Source organism: Myotis nattereri (assembly GCF_964212035.1).
Source record: "Myotis nattereri genome assembly, chromosome: 7".
Taxonomy (NCBI): Eukaryota; Metazoa; Chordata; class Mammalia; order Chiroptera; family Vespertilionidae; genus Myotis; species Myotis nattereri.
The window spans coordinates 13,648,655-13,668,877 of NC_138082.1; the positions used below are offsets into that span (position 1 = coordinate 13,648,655).

At 38.6% G+C, this 20,223-nt stretch overlaps 1 protein-coding gene across 1 annotated transcript; it reads left to right on the plus strand.

Annotated features, from left to right (window-relative positions):
• Positions 1-6,531: 6,531 nt before the first annotated feature.
• ZDBF2 (zinc finger DBF-type containing 2) lies at positions 6,532-19,706 on the plus strand (the record flags this gene model as incomplete). Its single annotated transcript, XM_081095990.1, has 4 exons — positions 6,532-6,723; positions 7,798-7,903; positions 10,846-11,192; positions 12,614-19,706. Exons 2-4 carry the CDS (start codon positions 7,844-7,846, stop codon positions 19,704-19,706), a joined length of 7,500 nt encoding a protein of 2,499 aa, XP_080952116.1. The 5' UTR covers positions 6,532-6,723; positions 7,798-7,843.
• Positions 19,707-20,223: the final 517 nt, after the last annotated feature.

A 20,223-nucleotide genomic window follows, 5' to 3' on the forward strand; every position in this document is an offset into this window, starting at 1 on the left:
CCTAAGATCCTATAAAGGCTTGCCCTGCGGATGAAATGCAAGAATCCCATCTAAACCTTAAGCCCAGTGTCTAGCACCAATCAAGCGCCCGTTGAACAGCTGCTTTTGTTAGATGCAGCTCACTGCGGTAAACACACCGGAACAGCGCAAATCGCCAGCCCCTCGGAGCCCCATTTTCTTTTCTGCAGCTCCTGTGTGTTGCTCGGAATTGGCAAGCGTTTTCTAGCTGGCCCCTCCGAGAGTAACCACCTCGGTGTCTATCTCGCGCCTTCCCTGCGCTCTGAGCCTGGTCATTTTGTTTGGAACAGGTTTGATTTCACAAGCTCGGAGCGGGGCCCTGACCCTGGAGGAAGTGTTCGCTTTAAAAGATGTAGGGAGGGGAGTGTTGGGGGCGGGAGGAGGGGGCTCAGGCGCCCGGAGGGGGGGTGGGCTGGAGGCGGTCCGCTGAGCCTGCGTCAGAAGGGGCCTTGTTTTCGCACCTTCCTTGACGTCAAACCTCATTCGGGGCTGCAACGCAGCGTTGCCCCTGGAGGACGACGTGGGCTGAGTCGTGACTGGGGGCTCAGGTCCTGCCAGTGACGCTCTCATTCCGCTTCTCCTCTCGCAGCGGCGGGAGAGGCGGGCGGCTCCTATATCTGGCTCCGCGGGCTGCGGGCTGCGGGCTGCAGGCTCGGCGGCCGCGGCGCTCTGGACGGCTCCGGGTCCGGGCACTCGCCATGGATCCGGAATAGGACGGCAGCGCACCCACCGGTCCTCGGTCTCCTCCGGGGCCCGGAAGAATCCGGCGGCTTCCACGGAGGTGAGAACCGGCGGGGACGGAGGGGCGGGCGCGGGCGGGCTGGCCGAGTCGGCGCGCAGCCCGGGCGACGCCCGCGGGCTCTGTGCGCGCGGCCGGGGGTGGGGCCTGCTTGCCTCGCGCCCTGGGCGCCTTCTTCCTCCCGAGGGACCCACGGACCGCTTGCCCGGCTCCCGCACTCGCCTCGCAGGTCCTCGGCTTCCCTCCTCCCCAGTGCCTTTCTGCGCCTCGGGCGCGAGCGGGGCCGGCGTCTCCGGGCGGGGATCGCGGTGGCGGGGATCGCGGTGGCGGGGATCGCGGTGGCTGGGGCGCGGGCTGGAGGTGGGGCGCGGGCTGCCTTGTGTTTCCGTCGGGTTCCGTGATCGGAGGGGTCCGCGGACGAGCCTTGCGCGGGGGCCGGGAGAGGGGCGGCCGCCGAGGTCGGAGTTGAGGCTTTGTACCCGCGGGAACTCGCACGGGCACCTGTGGGACCGCGGTCGGTCCGGAGCCACCTGTCTACGAATCCCCTTCCCCGTGTGCCCTGCGCTGTGTCCAGCTGCCCCCAGACTTCGGTCTTTGCCAGCTTCCCGCGATTAGAATTTATTCTGGAAACGTTAGTTTTTTTTGTTAACGATCATTTTACTATCGCCGTGCAACAGTTGTGTAAATCTGGTCAAATTACGCCGTCGTCATTACGCGCGGCTAAAGGCCCTTTCCAGCTCCTAACATTATCCGACGCGGTGATTCTGGTAGCGCGTGGAAGAAATGCGTAACGAGATACTGGCTTTCAAGGAACAAAACGTTTTTTTTACCCCCAGAATAGAGGTATATATATATATTTACAATATATATTAGATATTAGATATCTATTAGCAAATAGATATTATCAGGGGGAAAAAAAAAACCACACTGAAAAAACCCATAGCAAGCTCATCTTTAAGAGAGTCACTGTTAATTGAGGTTTCGTTAATTATAGTAATTTGTTACATATTTGGGGTACTAATGTCATCTGCTTTTTCTACTTAATACATTGAAGATGTTCTGTATATAGATGCGTAAACATCCCTCCACTGCCTTATCAGCGCGCACTGATTTGGACCCAAAGCGTGAAAGGCAGTGATTTTTTCCCCCTGCACCTTGGCCAACAACCGTCAGCCTTAGTAAAGACACTCGTTAAATACTTGAAAAGCATCACTATAATGGCCAAGATATTGGATGGCAATAGACTGAATTAAGGGTCACAACCATCTTTTATAAAATAGTGTTTGTTCTGCTTAATAATGTAAGGCAGTGTTTTTTTCTTACAAATTGTAGTTTTCAATCCATTCATTGGTAAATTGTGAAATTAATTTGGTGAGTCATAATGAGCACTTAAAAAAAAAAAGGGAAACAAAATAGCATAGAAAAGACCAGAATGCATTACATTACGCATCGTGAAGGTATTGTTTTCGCAAAACTGTCTGCGTGTGTGTGCGCGCGCGCGCCTTCGCCTTCGTGCATGTGTGCCTGCTGGGCTGTGATATACAATGTATTGCTTTCCTGTGCCACGATATTTAATTTTGAAAGTCACTAATCCAAGGTACTGTCAGCGCTCATCTCAGAATGGGAGCAGTGATGCAATTATGCTAAATATTAGTTTTACTCTTTTCTTTGGAATATGTGACAGTGTTTATTGAGGCAAATTAGATTCCTAATTATTTGTTTTCACCTAATATTAAAACAAGCAATTAGCATTCCCGAAAATGCAGAGAAGGGAGCATTTTGTGGTAGCGAAGAGGTTAGGAGCGGGGACTGCTCAGATTGACCTAGGGTCACATCCCTGCTGCACTGGGTATTAGTGTGTGACCTGGAATAAAATACCGCTTCTCTCTGAACTTCAGTTTCTAGATTTTGTAAATCTATTTGATATTCAGATGAAATAATGCTTGTGAAACTGTTGACATAGTCCCTGGGTCAGATTAAGTACTCACTAAAAGCTAGCTATTATTATTTTAATAAGACTGAATTGAGGTGTCCAGGATAATGCTTGTCACTAGAGCTAAACCAGCGTAAAATGGATAATTAAAAAAAAAAGGGGGGGAAGTCAAATCAGTTTAACGTTGTAAAGAAAGGGACAATGATTTACAATTTTAAAAAATAGTGTTTGCTTCCCAATCCTGCCCCCTTTCCTAGACAGGTAATTAAATTATTTTATTCAACAGACCAATTGCTGTTCTCTTGTCTTTTCTAGTAAATTGCTGTCTCTCTTGTCAGACTGTTGACAAATATTTCCCATAGGGATTCTGAATTTTGTTAGCTTCTATTTCAACACCGAAGTCAGCGGGAGGAACACACACACACTATAGCTCTGAACTCATGTCAACAACACAGGTGTGCAAGACATAATCTGGAAAAAAAATAAATGCAATTTTATGTCGGTTTTGAGACAGTTGTGAAAGCCTTTCAGACAGTCCAGAGTCTCTGTTCATCGCCCAGGTCGCTTTGTGCAGTTTTAAACATTAACATACACCAATGAAATAAGAGTGTAAGCATTGTCATTTTTATAGTAGTTACACTTATGAAAAATAAGTTAAATGCTTTGGACTATAAAAAAACGCTTGTGCAAAAATTCTTAATTGGGCAGGACAACTGTAAAAGGTTGCACAGATTCCTAAACACTCATGATGGTGCTCTCAGTTTTGAATATGTCTTTAAGTTTTTGTTCTGCTTTAGAGGAGCAAAATGGAAACTTGTTGAGTGTAAATTATTATGATGAGGTTTTTGAAAGCATGGGGAAAAAAAATGACTCGGAACTCTCGCTCTCCTATGCACAGAAAGCCCTCAGTGAAACAAAAAAGCCTGATTTGACCTTAAATAAAACACACATACATTTCTATATTTTAAGTTAGATAAAATAGTAAGATTATGTGTGTATACAGTTTTTTAAAAGTTCACTAATTATTGGGCTCTAGCAGATAAGAAGGCTTTATTCTTACACTAATAAGATGAAATAAATACTATGCAATCATTAAATATTCTGTTTTGGAATTATGTAACACATAGAGGTGCTTATCATATATGGTTAAGTCCGTGGTCGGCAAACTGCGGCTTGTGAGCCACATTCGGCTCTTTGGCCCCTTGAGTGTGGCTCTTCCTAAGCCTTAGGAGTACCCTAATTAAGTTAATAACAGTGTACCTACCTATATAGTTTAAGTTTAAAAAAATTGGCTCTCAAAAGAAATTTCAGTCGTCGTACTGTTGATGTTTGGCTCTGTTGACTAATGAGTTTGCCGACCACTGGGTTAAGTAACAGAGGAGGCTATAGAATGGACCAAATAGTATCATTCAATTTTTATAAAAACATGTTTAGAACAAAGAAGAATATATGACCAATGTTAATTAATGGTGGATAGTGGGATTGTGGTTGATTTTTATGCTCATTATTTCTTTAGCTATATAATTGCATTATAATAAGTACGTTTTACTTTCATAATAAAAATGAGTAAAAGTCATTTTTAAAGAAAAAATTTGTGAGTGTTTTCCTAATTTGCAAGCATAATGAGACTAAATTTTTGCTCTAAAGGATACTGTTTCTTTGAACTTGAATATTTTGGGTATAAATTAATTTCTCCAGTATTCTAGGAAATGGTGCTGAATAGTGTAACAGTTATATTCCTTACCCTGGAAAAGCTCCTTTGAGTAGGAAATAACCATTGTTCCAGAATTTTCTTAAAGCACTTCTTTAAAGCACTCTTTCTTAAAGCATATATATATGCTTCTTTCCAAAATATTTCCATACTGCCTAAAGATATGGTCTAGATTCTTTAGTCCACTTTGAAACCTTATCATGTTAAAACTCAATCTACTTTTCTTGCTTTATTGCTCCTTAAATTCTTAAAGGAAACCTCAGCTCTATCTGTACTTGTCAGCTCAATATCTCCAAATATACCTTGTGCTTTCTTGCTTCTGTACTTTTGCTTTTTTGTTACTTGGAATATCTTTCTCTGACCTTTGTGTAAGCTAATTCTACCCATTTTCCAATTTCCAGTTTAAAAAAACAAAACAAAAAACACTCATATCTACTATGCATCCTGGCCCCTCCTGTTAAAAACAAATTAGCAGTTATTATTTGTGCTTACGCATTTCTCAGATACCACCTGGTATTTTTGTGTTAATTTCCTAATTCCATTTTAAACTTCTTAAGGGCAAGAAAGCTTGTCTTATATTTCTCTCTATCCCTTAAAGCTTCTACCATGGCACCTTATACAGGCTAGGTGCTGAATATCTATTCTTTGAATATACAGCGCTGTCACCAGCTCTTTTGAGTCAAAGCGGCGGCATTTTGTGTTCACCAGTAATCCTGGATAAGAGTCAACACTTTGCTTACAACAATGTGGAAAAAAAAAAGAATTGATAATTTGGCTGAGTTGTCAATAGATATAGATAGATGGTAAAGAATTGACAGTATCTTTCATAAAAATTAACACAGGAACTAAGAGTGGGGTGGTGAGTTCAGAACCTAAACTTAATTTCACATAAATATTTCTTTTAAAAGTTTCTTATGGAACTTATTTGGAGTTTGATGGTATCTTTGTTCTTAACCTTAGAGGCACAGTTTTGCCTTACATTCTCTTCCAGCTGCTATTCTCAAATCCCAGAGATTTGATGTATTTGATGGGGATTACATGGACCCTCACAGTTACTCTGTTCTAGAGCATCTTAGGCAGTCATTTAGGGTGTTCAAGAATTAATATTTTTTCTCTTCTTATTTTTGGAAACTTAATTATGTCTCTTTTCAAAGAAATATAACTTGGAGGTGTTTATTTGGCAAGTGTTAGACACTTACGGAGCTTATCTTTTTCAAAAAAAATTATTTTAATTTACAGATGTTCGCTGGGACTAATACAGCTGATGAAATACCTGCCCTTTTCTGCTGAAGGTAAATGACTTGCTACTTCTTAAAAATACCAGGTACCAGTAGAATTCAGAGACTGTATAAAAAGACCTAGTTAGTCATGCAATGCAATACAATCCCAGACCCCAAAGAAATGATCCTTTTAAGTAAGAATTTTATTAGTACATAAAGGAATGACATATTATTGGCTCAACCTATATCAGAGTCACCCGGGAGCATTTTTAATATGTGGAATTGCCTGGGCCAGTGTGGCTGAGCGAGGACCTATGAACCAGGACTTAATGATTTAATTCCCCTGTCAGGGCACTTGCCCGGGTTGCGGGTTGCAGACTCCATCCCCGGTGTGGGGAGTGCAGGAGGCAGCCGATCAATGATTCTTTCTCATTATTGATGTTTCTATCTCTCCCTCTTTCCTCTCTGAAATCAATAAAAAGTATTTTTAAAAAATATGTGGAATATGCATGGGCTTGTCTCTTCAGCGGATTTTGATTCAGTAAGTTTTCCAGGTGAGTCCTAGCATGTGAGTTTTAAAAAATGCCGACAGGTGCTTCTGATTCATTGTAGCTCATTGTCATTGTAGAATGTATATGACACTGAAGATGATGTAAATGGCAGGTAATAATGCAACAGGAGTTGAAGGACATAAAGGTTAAAGATTTTAAAAATATTTGAAGTATTTCGATTTTGTGTGTGTGTGTGTGTGTGTGTGTGTGTGTGTGTGTGTGTGATATTAGGCTCATGCTTTCACTTTGCCTTTCATTCAATGAATGTTTTCATTAAGAAAGCACTAAAAAGTTTTTTATGTAATGATTTTCAACGTTTAGGTTTAAGCTCTAGGGTTCTCTCAACCTGAAAATTTTCATATCTATAAATAAACTTAAAGCTTGATTCACTTTGTTGCTTCAGATTACAAATGAAGTAAATGGAAATAAAACTAAATTGCAAGTAAGTCACTTCTTATATATTCTTTATTTCAGAGGCTGGTTTAATTGATTCACTTTCCACATAAGTGTGGGAAGTAGAAAAGTCAGTTTCTCATACTAAAAAGTAATAGGTAAGTGAATGTTACAGCATTTTACTTAATGAAGCTGTTTTCTGTTCTCATTTTACTGGTGTTAAGACTCTGAAATAATTTTTAAACATTGATTTTAACGAGTCAACTTTTTCTGTTGCAGAGCCATCCTTCTTATCAGAAATACTCATAATGCTATAGGATCATTTTGTTATATATTTCCCAACCTACAATGTTTACAATAATTAGAATTTAAAATGTGATAAAATTATTTCTTACAGTTTTATTTTAACTTTAAGAAAACAGCAAAAACTGTATTGAATTTGTTACTCAAATAATCATAAACTATATATACTTGGTGTCAGTGAATGAATTGGATGTAGATAAAAGTTACCTGGGAATTTAAAAAATTCTAAATTCTAGATTGTCTCAGCTCTGCTAAATCAAAATTTTTGGGGATGATTTTGATATTTATTCTCATTTAGAAATCACTGCAATATGTATTGTTAAAGGATTATAGTTTTAAGGGGTAGAAACTTGGAAAATATTTGTAGAGAAATCTCATTACACCAATTGGAAAAAAAATCCTCATTTGGTTTATGTAATTGTCAGAGAAATGTCTTGCATTTCAGAGGTTAAATTTGTTGTTATTTTTATTTTCAGCAACTTTGTTGGGTAAAGTATTTCAAAATCTGCCCCTTTTTGGACTAAACAGAAAATCCAAGTGTGATCTTTCCTCTCATGACAGAGAATTAGATGTTACATATGACACTGGCAATTTAAGTAACCTGGGATTTTGTATAGAAACATAATGGGAAAATTCATGAGCCTCATTAGTGTATAGAAAATATACGATAGTAACAACTTAGAAATAGTAATTTGTCTTTAAAATTGAGTACGGTATTCTTCAATACTGTATCAGTCCTAATGCGATCATCTTTACTTTAGGTTCACTGATTGATTCCGTATCTCATGGGAAGAAGCCTTATCTATTTTCATAATTATGAGAAAAAAGAGTGGTTAGGTTTCAAGAACGAAATTCTGTTCTCTGATATTAATCGTAGCTGTTTTCCTTGTGACAGTAAGGAATTGTGATTTTTGCCATTTTTTCCCCAGTCTTTGAATATTCAACGACAATACCTTTTGACTTTGGTTATTCAGCATGCCAAACAGATACGGATATTGCAGCTATTGCCTCCTGCACTATACCGATCTGGACGAGGTGAGAGGACCCTGCTAATGTGGTTATTACACCTCAAAGGACTTCTGAGTGACTACCTCTTCCTTCACATTCTAGTCATTTTAAAAAATTCATTCATTAAACAGATCATAATAACAACCTTCTCAATGACAGACACTGTTTAAGGTTCTAGGGATATGACCATGAACAAAACCAGGTCCTTTTATTTATGCAACTTACATTATGGTACAATCAAACAGAAAATAGATATATAAACTTAATACTTACGTCAGATTGTGATACATGTTACGAGGGAAATAAAATAAGGGAGGGAGTATAATATTAGGTAGGGCGGCTAGCTGAGGTTCAGGAAATAACATTAGTTGGGATTTGAATGAAGTGTAGGAGCCAGGCTTGCTTACCTCTAGGGGAAGAATTTCTAGGTAGAGAGAGCAGAGAGCAAGGATAGAGACCCCGAGACAGATGGATGCTAACCTAAAAGCCAAGTGGTCATTGTGACTGCAGTAGAGGGAGAGCGTGAGGTGGGAGAGGGTTGAGTGATAGGCAAAGAATTCAGAGAATTAGATTCTGTAAGACGTTGTAAAATAAGGTAAGGACTTTTAGTTTTATGCTTTGATGCACAAAAGTTTTACATTTTACAGTAGTTGAACTTTGTTTTTCTTTTGTTGCATGTGTTATGGGTCTCATAAGGATTGCCTGATTCAAGGTCATGAAGATTTATGCCTGTGCTTTTCTTTAAGAGTGTTAAAGTTTTAGTTTTTACATCTAGATCTTCGATTCACTTTGAGTTAATGTTTCTAGATGATGTGATTTAATTAGCTCCTAAAAGCCTTGTCTCCAAACAGAGTCATTTTGGCAGTTAGAACTTCAACATATAAATTTGGCGGGAACAGAATTCAGTCTATTATAGCAATTACAATTGATTGAGTTTCAGATTTTAAACCAATTTTGCATTCCTGGGGAAAAATTACACTTGATCATGGTGTATAATGCTTTTTATGTGTTGCTGGGTTTGGTTTGCTAGTAAGTATTCTGTTGAGGATTTTTGCATTTATGTTCATAAGGGAATCGTGTCGTAGGTGAAGTTGCAGTATAATCAAGTTCTGGTTCTGCTAGTGCTAAACTTTAATCTTACATATCAAACACAGGTTTATAACGTGTGAAAAAAAATCTTTTTAGTGGCATTTGCCTTGTTTAATTATCTAACAGTAATCACTTAAATTTATATTAAGGAAAAGTTTTATTATTGTGATTTCCCCACCTCCGCCTTTTAAAAAAGAAATACTTTTTAATGCTGGTTATAAACACGAGGAGGCAGATAATAAATCTCAAAACTCTTTTTAATATTTCTCTCATCAATTATATCATCACTTGACTGGGAGATTATCTGTTGAACCTTTGATAATGATAAAATATATTAAATCTTTAACACACGTTTTATGCAATAAGCTCTTGTATAATTTTTTTTTTTGCTTAAAGTAATTTTTAGACATTTGGATATTCCTGCACTAAACGGACATTTAAAAAAGACTGTAATGACAGCAAAAAATAATTTGTCCTATCTTTGAAAGCTCAAATTTCAAGGCTTTGGAGAACTATTAAGGCAGTGAAGAAATAAGGAACTCCGATGTGGCTGAATATTAAACAAAAACAGTAGAAGCCAAAAGAAAGAAAATAACACTACCTTAGAATTCTATATTTAATAAGTATATCATTTAAAAGGAGGTGCAATAGAAACATTTTATTTTACAAAGACAAAAATTAAGGAACTATGTCTAGCAGACCCTTACTAAAGGAAATAGCAAAACTATTTCTTCAGGTGTAAGGAAAAGAATTCCAGTTGGAAGCTCAGAGATATGGGAAGGAATAAAGAGCAATGGAAGTGTAAATATGTAGGCAATCTAAATAATGTCACATGGGATTAATAGAAATGGCATATAAATTGGAAGGAAAGTAAATTGAGTTAATTGGACGTTGCATTGCTCGAGAAGAGAGTAAAAGTAACAAATAATTTTAGACTGATAGGTCAGGTTGCTTGTTATATACTGTTCCCACTAATGGACTAATATATCTGTAACTAAGTTAATAGGAACAAATTGGAATAATAAAAATAGTTCACAAGAGAGCAAGAAAGAAGAGAAATAGGGACATTGTATTAGCAAGAATAATAAAAATAGGTTTAAAAATAAAAACAAAGATTAGATCCAAATATATTGAGGAAAAAATAGATTTGATGCTTGAGTTAAACTATATGCAATATTTTACCAGAGGTCCTAGTCAGATAAATAAGAAAAAGAAAAAGAATTACAATGATAAAGATTAGATAAGAATAAATAAAACTATTCTTATTTGTACACAATGTGATTGTGGAATAGAAAATTCTAAAGTTACCTAGATAAACTATTAGTATTGATAAGTGAGTTTAAAAAGCTTGTTGGGCTGCCATAAAAAGATACTGTACTTTTATATACAAACACCACACAGAAAATGAGATTTAGAAAAGATATTTATACGCTGGCTCGGGTGGCTCAGTTGGTTGGGCATCATCCTGAGTACAAAAAAGTTGTGGGTTTGATTCCTGGTACAGGGCATGCAGGAGGCAGCCAATTGATGTTTCACTCTCACATAGATGTCTCTCCCCCTCTCCTTTTCTCTCTGAAAATCGATACAAAAAAATCTTAAAGAAGAGATGCTTGTTATGCTGTGATTAAGCATCATCTTTTGCACAAATCGCCCACATTTAAGATGATTCTCTAAGGAAAGACTTAGAGAGATGTCATTATTATATCTAAGAGAAAGGTAATCTTACGGATTTTAGATGTATATTTTAGAATTGCTTTATAGAAAGGGTATTTCAACGTATACGTCTATCAGGACCGTATTTGTAAATGAATCCATTTTGTGAAACTCTCGCTGCCGAATATGACCCATTTAAAAACACTCAGTTTCTTTCTTCTGTACAGCATGTGAACAGTCCAGAACACAGATTCATGACCGCACAGAATAGAGAACGGATGGGTGGTGGGAGTGGTGGTGGTGGAGGAGGAGCAGGAGGTGCAGGAGGAGCAGGAGGAGCAGGAGGACAAGGAGGACCAGCAGGACAAGGAGGACCAGCAGGACAAGGAGGACCAGCAGGACAAGGAGGACCAGCAGCACAAGGAGGACCAGCAGGACAAGGAGGACCGGGAGGATCAGGAGGAGCGGGATCAGGAGCAGGAGAGCGAGATGCTGAGGTCCCCAGTAGTAGTCTGATGGAACGTTTCTTGCAGGATGTCCTGCTGCACCACCCCTATCATTATCAAGAAAGCAGGTAAAGTAACTGAGTGGAATAATATTAGTGCATCGTCGTCGTTATGTGTTACAGCAGATATTTGCGTTAACATTCAGCCCTCCTTAAAGTGCATCTTTGAATCGGAACATAATGTGAAATGGTATCTAGTAACTCCCCTTTGCACATTGCCATCTTGATGGATTTCATGATTCTGCGTGTCTTTTTCTTCCTTTCTTTTCTTAGCCAAATGATACGAAATTGATTTTTTATTTTGAGAATGTTGTGATAGTGTTTAAGACAAATGGAGATACTCCACTAGGGTTCTGAAAAGCTAGGGTAGAGTGGTTATTGTACTGCAATTTTATTGATTAGAGTTCAGAAGTATGAAAAATTATGGCAATTTTTGGCTCTTCAATATTATTTTTGATGCCAGGCTTAACATTTTTATTTTACAATACCAAAGCACTATCTTGATATTAATTGTGATAGTATATTTTTTCTATGTATGCATATTCTCTTAAGAAATTGTGGCATCTCCCAAATGTAAAAATATGTAATAAAGGTATTTTTAGGTGTTAATATATTTAAAATTTTTATTATTTTTCAATAGACTATATTTTTAGGTAGTTTTAGATTTACAGAAAAATTAAGATAGTGCAGAGAGTTTTTATATACCCCCTCACCCAGTTTCCCTATTAGTAACATCTTACATTAGTGTGGTACATTTGTTACAGTTAATGAACCAATGTAATATATTAACTGAATTATGTAATTTATTCAGGTTTCCCTAGTTTTCACCTAATATCTTTTTTTTTTTTTTTGGTTCAGGATCCCATCCAGGATAATCAGATTGCATTAGCTTGTTATATCTCTTTAGACTCTTCCTGGCATTTTTAATTTTAATAGGCATTACAAAAGTGTTCTTCATATAAATTCATCTATATTCCTACCAATAATGTGTTGAAGTGCCTGTTATTGCACCTTTGCCCAAACAATGTGTTAAAATAATAATAGTTAATACCTGTGAATGATTACTATTTTCCAGTATTTAAAAAAAAATGTTCTTTACATGTAACAACTAGTTTACTTTTCAAAACAATTTAATGAGGGAAATCGTATTATCTTTTTTTGGGGGAAGGGGAGGCCTAAAGCCTAAAAGATTAAGTAACTTGTGTTAAACTTTATGCTATTTGCTGCTCTGATAACCAAAAAATGAGGTATGCCTTTGCATTTTTCGTATGTTTAGGAGCCATTTGTGTTTATTAAGTATCAATTGGTGGAGCTACTTCCAGCTGCACTCATTACCTTACTGAAATGCATTATACAGCCTAGTGTGATTGGCTCAATTATTTGTCCTCTAAGAATCTCGCCTAGGATAAAAAGGAAATACCATTGTGTCCTTATTTAAACATTTTAAACAGATATTAAAACTTTTTATGATTTCCCCCTTTTCTTTTTAGATCAGGACCAAATGAGAATAACGCCCCGCCTGCTGGGAATAATGCACCTGCTGGGGATGATGCAGCGCCTGCTGGGGATGACGCAGCTGCTGAAGTGATTCTCATGGATGACTCTGCTTCTGAAGAAATGGCTGATGATGCTCCTGGAACCAGAGGAGAGATACCCACCCACAATTCTGAACCTACTGGAGAGTTGCATTCTAGACCTAGTGTATCACAGGAATGTATGCAGGGTGTTCCAATTCGGCCATCAGTTATTCAAAAATTGGAGAAGGGGCGGCAGAAGCCCTTGGAGTTTGTTTATAAAATTGGGAGTGGCCTGAAAGAATTTAATCCAGTAGGTGTTGGTCAAGCTACAAATACTGGGAAAAACCCATTAGGTCCCTCAGTGATTTCCACTGCTCCTGCTCGTCCTTTGCCTGAGAGTGCTAATGCTCGACCAGTTATAACTAGTACTGCTAGGTTACCAGTAGCAGCCAATTTGGATTCGGTTAACAAATGTGACCCAAACAAAGTTGACAGATCCCTTGAACAGGGAGACGGGGGCTCTAGAAATCCTAGGCCCTCAACCAGTCTAGAAAATTCTTCACGTTTAAATCCGAAACCTAAAGAGTCAAATAGAAAATCTGTATGTATAAATCCAGATAAGTCGGTTATACAGGAAGATGTAAAATCTCGGGGTAAAACCCTGTCACCTGGCTTTCAATCACGTGCATCTATGGGTACTGAGGGTTCCTTAAATGTTGAGTCAGTTTCCAAATTAGCAGTTAACCCCACAGTCAATCAGAATAAAACTGATATGCCTTCTAATAAAGGAACCTTTGAAGGTGCCATTCCCAAGCACCATGAGAAATCCTTTCCTAATATGGATCGTACCCAAGACAAAAAGCAGGTGGTTTTTAACAAGCCAGCCTCTTTGGAACAGAAATGCTCCGTGATAACTAAAATGGACTTTGCTTGTGGCTCTCAGTCAGTCTCTGATCAGCCTGAAGTGGCTGTACAAGATCTTTGCAGCGAGGGGCAAATTGACCAAGAAGATAAGACCTATGAATCAAGAGCTTCTGAGATGAGTTTTGATTGCAGTTCCTCTTTTTATTCAGTGACTGACCAACCGAAAGTGACTGCCCAAGAAACAAACCTTTCCGAGGAAGTGCATGATGATTTGCAGCAGAACAGCAATGAATCTTGTGTTTCTGAAATAAGTTCTGTTCACGATGGCCCTCTGCAGTTGGCTACCAACCGAATTCAAGTAATTGTTAAAGGCACTAGTGTTCAGAAGGCAGTGCATGTTCGCCTGGTTGATGAAAGCTATGATTCCAGTGATTCTGAGATGAATTTTGATGGTGACACCTCAGTTCAGCCAACTGATGACGACACCCAACAGCCTGCAGAAGAAGTAGACCTTCCTCAGGAGGCACCCATGGACTTAGATAACAACTATGGATCTGGTAGCTCTGAAATAAGTGCTGGTTCTGTTGTACCACTTCAGTCAGTGATTGAGGAACTCCCAGTGGCTGTCACTGAAACAGAACCTCAGGAGAAGGTGTACACTGGCTTGGTTGATATGAACTATGGATCGAGTTGTTCTGAAACAAGTGTTGGTTGTGATGTTTCTCTTCAGTCAGTAATTGTCCATCCCCAACTGACTGTCAAAGAAGGAAACCTAAGGGAGGGGCCTGTCTACGTGAACGATAACAACAAATCCAGTAGTGCTCAAGCACATCTTGACTGTGATACCTCTCTCGAGGCAGTGACTGATGAACCTGAGAGGGCTGCTGAAGAAATAAATCTTCCGAAAGAGAACAATGACTTTATGGATATGAACTGTGAATACTACAGTCCTGAAATGAATTTCCAAACTGATGCTCAATTAGTGGCTGCCCAACCTCAAGTAGCAGTTCAGGAAGTAAACCCTCAAGAAGCAGCTATTGACCTGCAGAATAAGAGTGCTAACTCTAGTGTTTCTGACCTAAGTGTTAATTCTCATGCTTCTCTTCAACAGTCAGCTAATGAACAACCTCCTGGAGTTCTGGGAGACATAAATATGAAAGAGTCAAATGTTGATATGGAAGTTAAGAGCTATGGATGCTCCAGCTCTGAATTCACTTTTGATTCTGACCCTCCTCTTCTCTCAGTTACTGAGCATTCTGAGCTGAATGTAGAAGAAATAAGGAAAAAGGACATTAACATGGAAGATGAGAGCTGTGGGTCAAATAGTTCTGAAATGACTTTTAATTCTGATATTCATCTTTGCCCAGTAGTTGACCAACCTCAAGTAGCTGAGGAGGAACCTGTTGATCAGGTAAATAAGAATAATGAATTTTGTGGTTCTGAAATGGCTTTTGATTCCAATGTACCTCTTCCTTCAGAGGCCGATCAATCTGAAGTAGGTGTTAAAGAGGTAATTATTCAGAAAGAAGACTATAAACACTTAGGAAGGAAGAATGATGAACCCAGTGGTTCTAAAATAAGTTTGGATTTTTATGTCCCTCCTCTTTCAGTGACAAATTCTGGAGTTCTTGCTAAAAGACTGAAACTTCAAGAAGAAGAACCGATGCACATTGAGCCTAGTGTTTCTGGATTAAGTTTGAATTATCACTCAACAATTGGACATTCTGAAAATCCCAGTGAAGAAGTAAACCTCCAGAAAGATGAGTACGTACAGCTGAAAAATAAGGGTAATGGACCTGATGTTCCTGAAAACAGTTTGAAGTCTTCTATTTCTCATTCAGTGACCCATCATCTTGACGGAGCTGTGAAAGAAATAAACAATCCGAAAGAAGAACAAATAAAAGACAAGGGTAATGAATTAAATGTTTCTGAAACAAGATTGGATTTCGGTTTCCCCCTTCAGTCAGTTATTCAAAGAACTGATGTAGTTCTTAAAGAAATGTTGCTTCAAAAAGAAAAGCGTGCTGCATTTAGCGGTTCTGAAATAAATTTAGATTCTGACGTCTCTCATTATTCAGTGACTGAACCTCAAATAGCTGTTAAAGAAAAAAATGATCAGAAAGATGAATATGTTTTAAAAAACAAGAGTGATAAATATAGTGGCTCTGAAATAAATGTCCTTCCTCATTTGATGACTGAAAAACCTCAGCTAGCTGTTTTGAGGGAGGACCATGTTGACCCAGAAGTTGAAAGTACTAAATCTAGAGGTTTCGATATAAATTTGGATATTGGTCCCCCTCGTCCATCAGTCATTGAGAAATCTCAGCTAGCCCCTTTGAAGAAAAAACATGTTGATCTGGAGAACACAAGCAGCAAACCTAGCGATTATAAAGTAAAATTGGGGTCTAATGACCCTCCTCAGCCATTGGCTGCACAATTTCAGGACGTGATTCAAAAAACAAACCTGTGGGAGGTAAAGGATATTGACCTAGAAAATAAAGTCGATAAACCTAGTGAGTCTAAATTAATACAGGATTCTGATGTTTCTCCTCAGTCTGTGCCTGATCAACCTGAAGCAGCTATTAAACAAACAAACCTTGAGAATGAAGGTCATGTATACTTGGAAGATAATAACAGCCAATATAGTGGTTCTGACATGAGCTTGGATTCTGATTACTTGGCTCAGTCAAGAGTTGATCAGTCTCAAATAACTATTTTGGAGAAAGAGCATATTGAGCTAGAAGATAAACACCATAAATCCTGTGGTTCTGAAATAAGTTTTGACTCTGATGACCCTCTTCAGTCAGTGGCTGAGCAGGTTAGAGAAACTGTTAAAGAAATAAGCCTTTGGAAGGATGAAGATGTGGAAGAGACAACAGATAAATCTGATGGTTTTGCAATTATGTATGATTCTAATGTTCGTTTTCAGTCAGTGGCGGGCCAAACTGAGGAAATTATTAAGGAGATTAACCGTTGGAAGAAGCCTGTAGACATGGAAGGTAAGATTGTCAAACCCAGTGATTCTACACTAAATTTTGACTCTAATGAACATGTTCATTCTGTGGCTAATGAAATTCAAGAGGCTACTGCAGAAATAAATCTTCTGAGGGAGGGACATGCTTGTCTGCATGACAAGGGCTATGATCCCAAGGATTCTGCAATGATTTATGTTTCAAATGTCCATTTTCAACCAGCAGTTGAGCAACCACACATTTTGGAAGAGGAACATGCCAATTTGGACGATAAAAGCAATGATTCTTGTGGTCCTGAAATAAGTTTTACTTGTGACGATTCTCTTCAGTCTGTGGCTGACCAGCTTGAAAAAGCTGATAAAGTAAGTCTTTGGAAGGAAGGCCATATTTACCTGGGAGATACCTATAAACTATCTGGCTATCAAATAAGATGTGACTCTGATGCTCCTGTTCAGTTAGTGGTTGGTCAATGTCCTGTGGCTGTCAAAGAGATAAACTTGGAAAAGAAGGATCATAATGACTTAGAAAATCAGCACTGTGAACCGAGCGTTTCTGGAATAAAATGTGATTCTGGTATTCATCTGCAGTTAGAAGTTGACCATCCTCAAATGGTTTGCAAAGAAATGAACCTTCAGAAGACATCGCATCTTGGCATGGAAGAAAAGACTAGTGATTCTGAAATAATGTCTGATTCTGATGTCCCTCTTCAAATAATAGTGGATGAATATCAGGTGTCGGTCAAAGAAGCAGATCCTCAAAAGATGCTGTTGGTGGACCTGGTGACCAGTGATAGTGATTGTGAAGTGATTGCTGATTCTGATGCCTCCTGTCAGCCAGTGATTGACTCACCTCAAGTGACTGTCGAAGGAATTGCTGGTATAAATGCAAAAAGTTTTGAGCTAGAAGGTGCATGCTGTGACTGTTGTGATTCAGAACTAGGATATGTTTGTGAAGGCTCTCCTCAGTCAGAGTCAAACCAATCCAGAAAGACTTTCAAAGTGGTAAACCAGAAGAAAGACTATATCATTCTGGAAGAGTCAGCCTGTGAGCCTTATGGTTCTGAAATAAATGTTCAAAAAGATGCCTCTCGCCAGTCCAAGACTCACCAATCACCAGGGCCTGATAAGAAAAGGGCAAAAAAAAGTAACCCAAGAGGCAGGAGAGGTAAATCTACTAGTCCTAAAAGAAAATGTAATTGGGAAGAGACTTCTCAGCCAAAGACTCGTCAACAGCGGAAAGCTAACAAAGAAGACAACACGCAGAAAGATCAGAAAGGCCAGAGAGGTAAGCGCGGTCGACGCAGTGTTTCTGCAAAGGGCCGTAATGCCTCCCCTGAGTCAGCAGACCTTCAAATGGCTAATGGAGATAACCGTTTGAAGCTGAAGTTAAAGTTAAAACGTACAGATGTAAAAAATAAGGACTCTAAAGCTTGTGTTTCTGGGGTGAATATTCAGTGTGATCGCTCTTCTCAGTCTGACAATGACCGAACTCAAAAAGGTGTGAAGAAGATGTCTTTTAGCCTGAAAGAAATGAAGCGTGATTCCTATTCAAGCTCTGGTTCTAAGGGTGGTTCTGGAAGGAGATCAAAAAAAGCAAAGTTGGTTTTGGAAGATAAGGCTGATGAACCAGTTCTTGAAGCCTTGCCTCATGTCCCTCCTTCATTTGTGGGGAAAACATGGTCTCAAATCATGATAGAAGATGACATAAAAATTAACACTCTTGTGAGGGAATTTAAGGAAGGTCGTTTCCACTGTTACTTTGATGATGACTCTGAACCCAGGAAAGTAAAAAAAAAATATTCGAGTGAAGAAAGAAAGATTGTCTCATCAGACCTAAATGACACTGCATTCATTGAAGTTCTATTAGAATGTGATTATAATGTTGATGACTTTTCAGTAGCCTTAGATAAACCTAGCTATGACCCTATAGAAAAGATGCCTTATGAACAAACCTGGCGAGTGACTTCTAGATGCCAGACTGTAAAAGTCAGCAGTGGAGCTCAAACCAGTCTCATGAGTTACATAGTGACAAAAAGAGTAAGTGAACATGAGACATACTCGCCATCACTGAAGCGTTTACTTTTACGCAACGACAGGAGACCAAAAAAGAAAATCCAAATTGGAAGATTGGAATTTCTTGAATCATATACTAACATTTTGAAGCCTTTGCACCCCAATGCCTTATTCTGTGTTGTTTCTTCAAATGTTAAGCTGAATGAAGGTGAATCCTTCAACGTCTCTGAAATTAGCCAGCAGAATGATAAAAACAATCAGGACATTAACATCCAGTACAAATATAAACTGAGTTCCTTTGATTGTTATGACCCATTGAATAAAAAAACTGCAATTAATCCTCCTCTGAACACAGAAATACAAGAGTCTGACAGGAATGATGACTGGATTCAAATTCGCTTTAGTGACCTAACCTCCAGTGAAGGAAATGACGATGCTCATGTACAAAGCTCTACTTCTTCACCTTTTATAACAGTGTCAGTAAGACATGAATTAACATCTGACCAGGAGGCCAATGGGTCTTCCGTATTTCTGGCAAAATCAGAGATCTTGAAATCTAGTGAAGTTCCTAAAGAGAGGAATTTCCAGTTAATTCTCTTAAATGGTGATGCTGCCAAAATCTCAAAATCAGTGAGAAATAAGTACTTAAAAAGTAAAAAGAAAGTTCAGAGAAGGAAGGCGACAACTAATAAGAAGCCAGGTTTACTCAAAAAGGTGTACAGACCAGTTGTTGTTAAGGAAATAACCAGAACCACATCAGAAAAACAGTCAACTTGGATTCCTACCAAACTAAATGATATAATTAGAAAGTATATCTCAAAATTCTCTGTTTTTTTGCGTCGCAAGTATCAGTCCAGGAGGGCTTTTTTTGGAATGCATCTTAAGAAGACAAAATCTGTTCTCAGTAGGTTAAAGAAGGCCCAGAGACCAGCCAAAATGCTTTCAAACTCAATTCCATCAGCTGATGCCGAAAAGCAGTCCAGTGCTGTCAAGAGCTCTTCTCCCAAGCCACATGTGCAGGATTCTTCCAGCATTGCAGAAACTAAGAAGAATGGTAATAAAAAACGCCCCAGAAGAAAGCAAAAAAAGCGTCCTAAGCCTGTTAGAATATATGAGTTGAGAAGCTTATATTCTCAGGTGCCATATTCTCACAGAAGGATGACTCGACTATTACACAAATTGTTGCTCAGCAAGGCAAACAAGAAGTGTTTTTGCTGAAGCTAGGTGAGATTCAGAGCTTCAGTTGAAATGTATTTGGTAATTAGAGAACATAGCTTTCCCAACTTCGGCGAAAAAATTAAACTATTTTGCTATAGACATCACATATCAGAACTTTTATATTATTTTAAAATTAGTGTTTAAGGTCCTTTTTTAAAAAAGATTCAAAAGACCCTTTGTCCATTTGCTATAGAAGAACTTCATCTTAATTTATGTCACATAATTTAGCACAGAATATATAATTTTCTCCCCCAACTCAAGTCCCTCTTATTTATTTTTTCTGATTGTATCTCATGTCAGCAGGTTATAACATAAGATTTAATATGCCAAACATTTAACGCTATCTTATTTTTACTTTTCAATATTGGAACAATGACTATCTACTTATATTCAGTGTGTCTCAGAATGGCACTATCAACATTGTATTCTAACTGGATAATTAAAAAGAAGAAACTGTAATTATCTCAACTTTTGAGTGAGGTTGACTTAATCACAAACTAGATATGACTTAACCTTT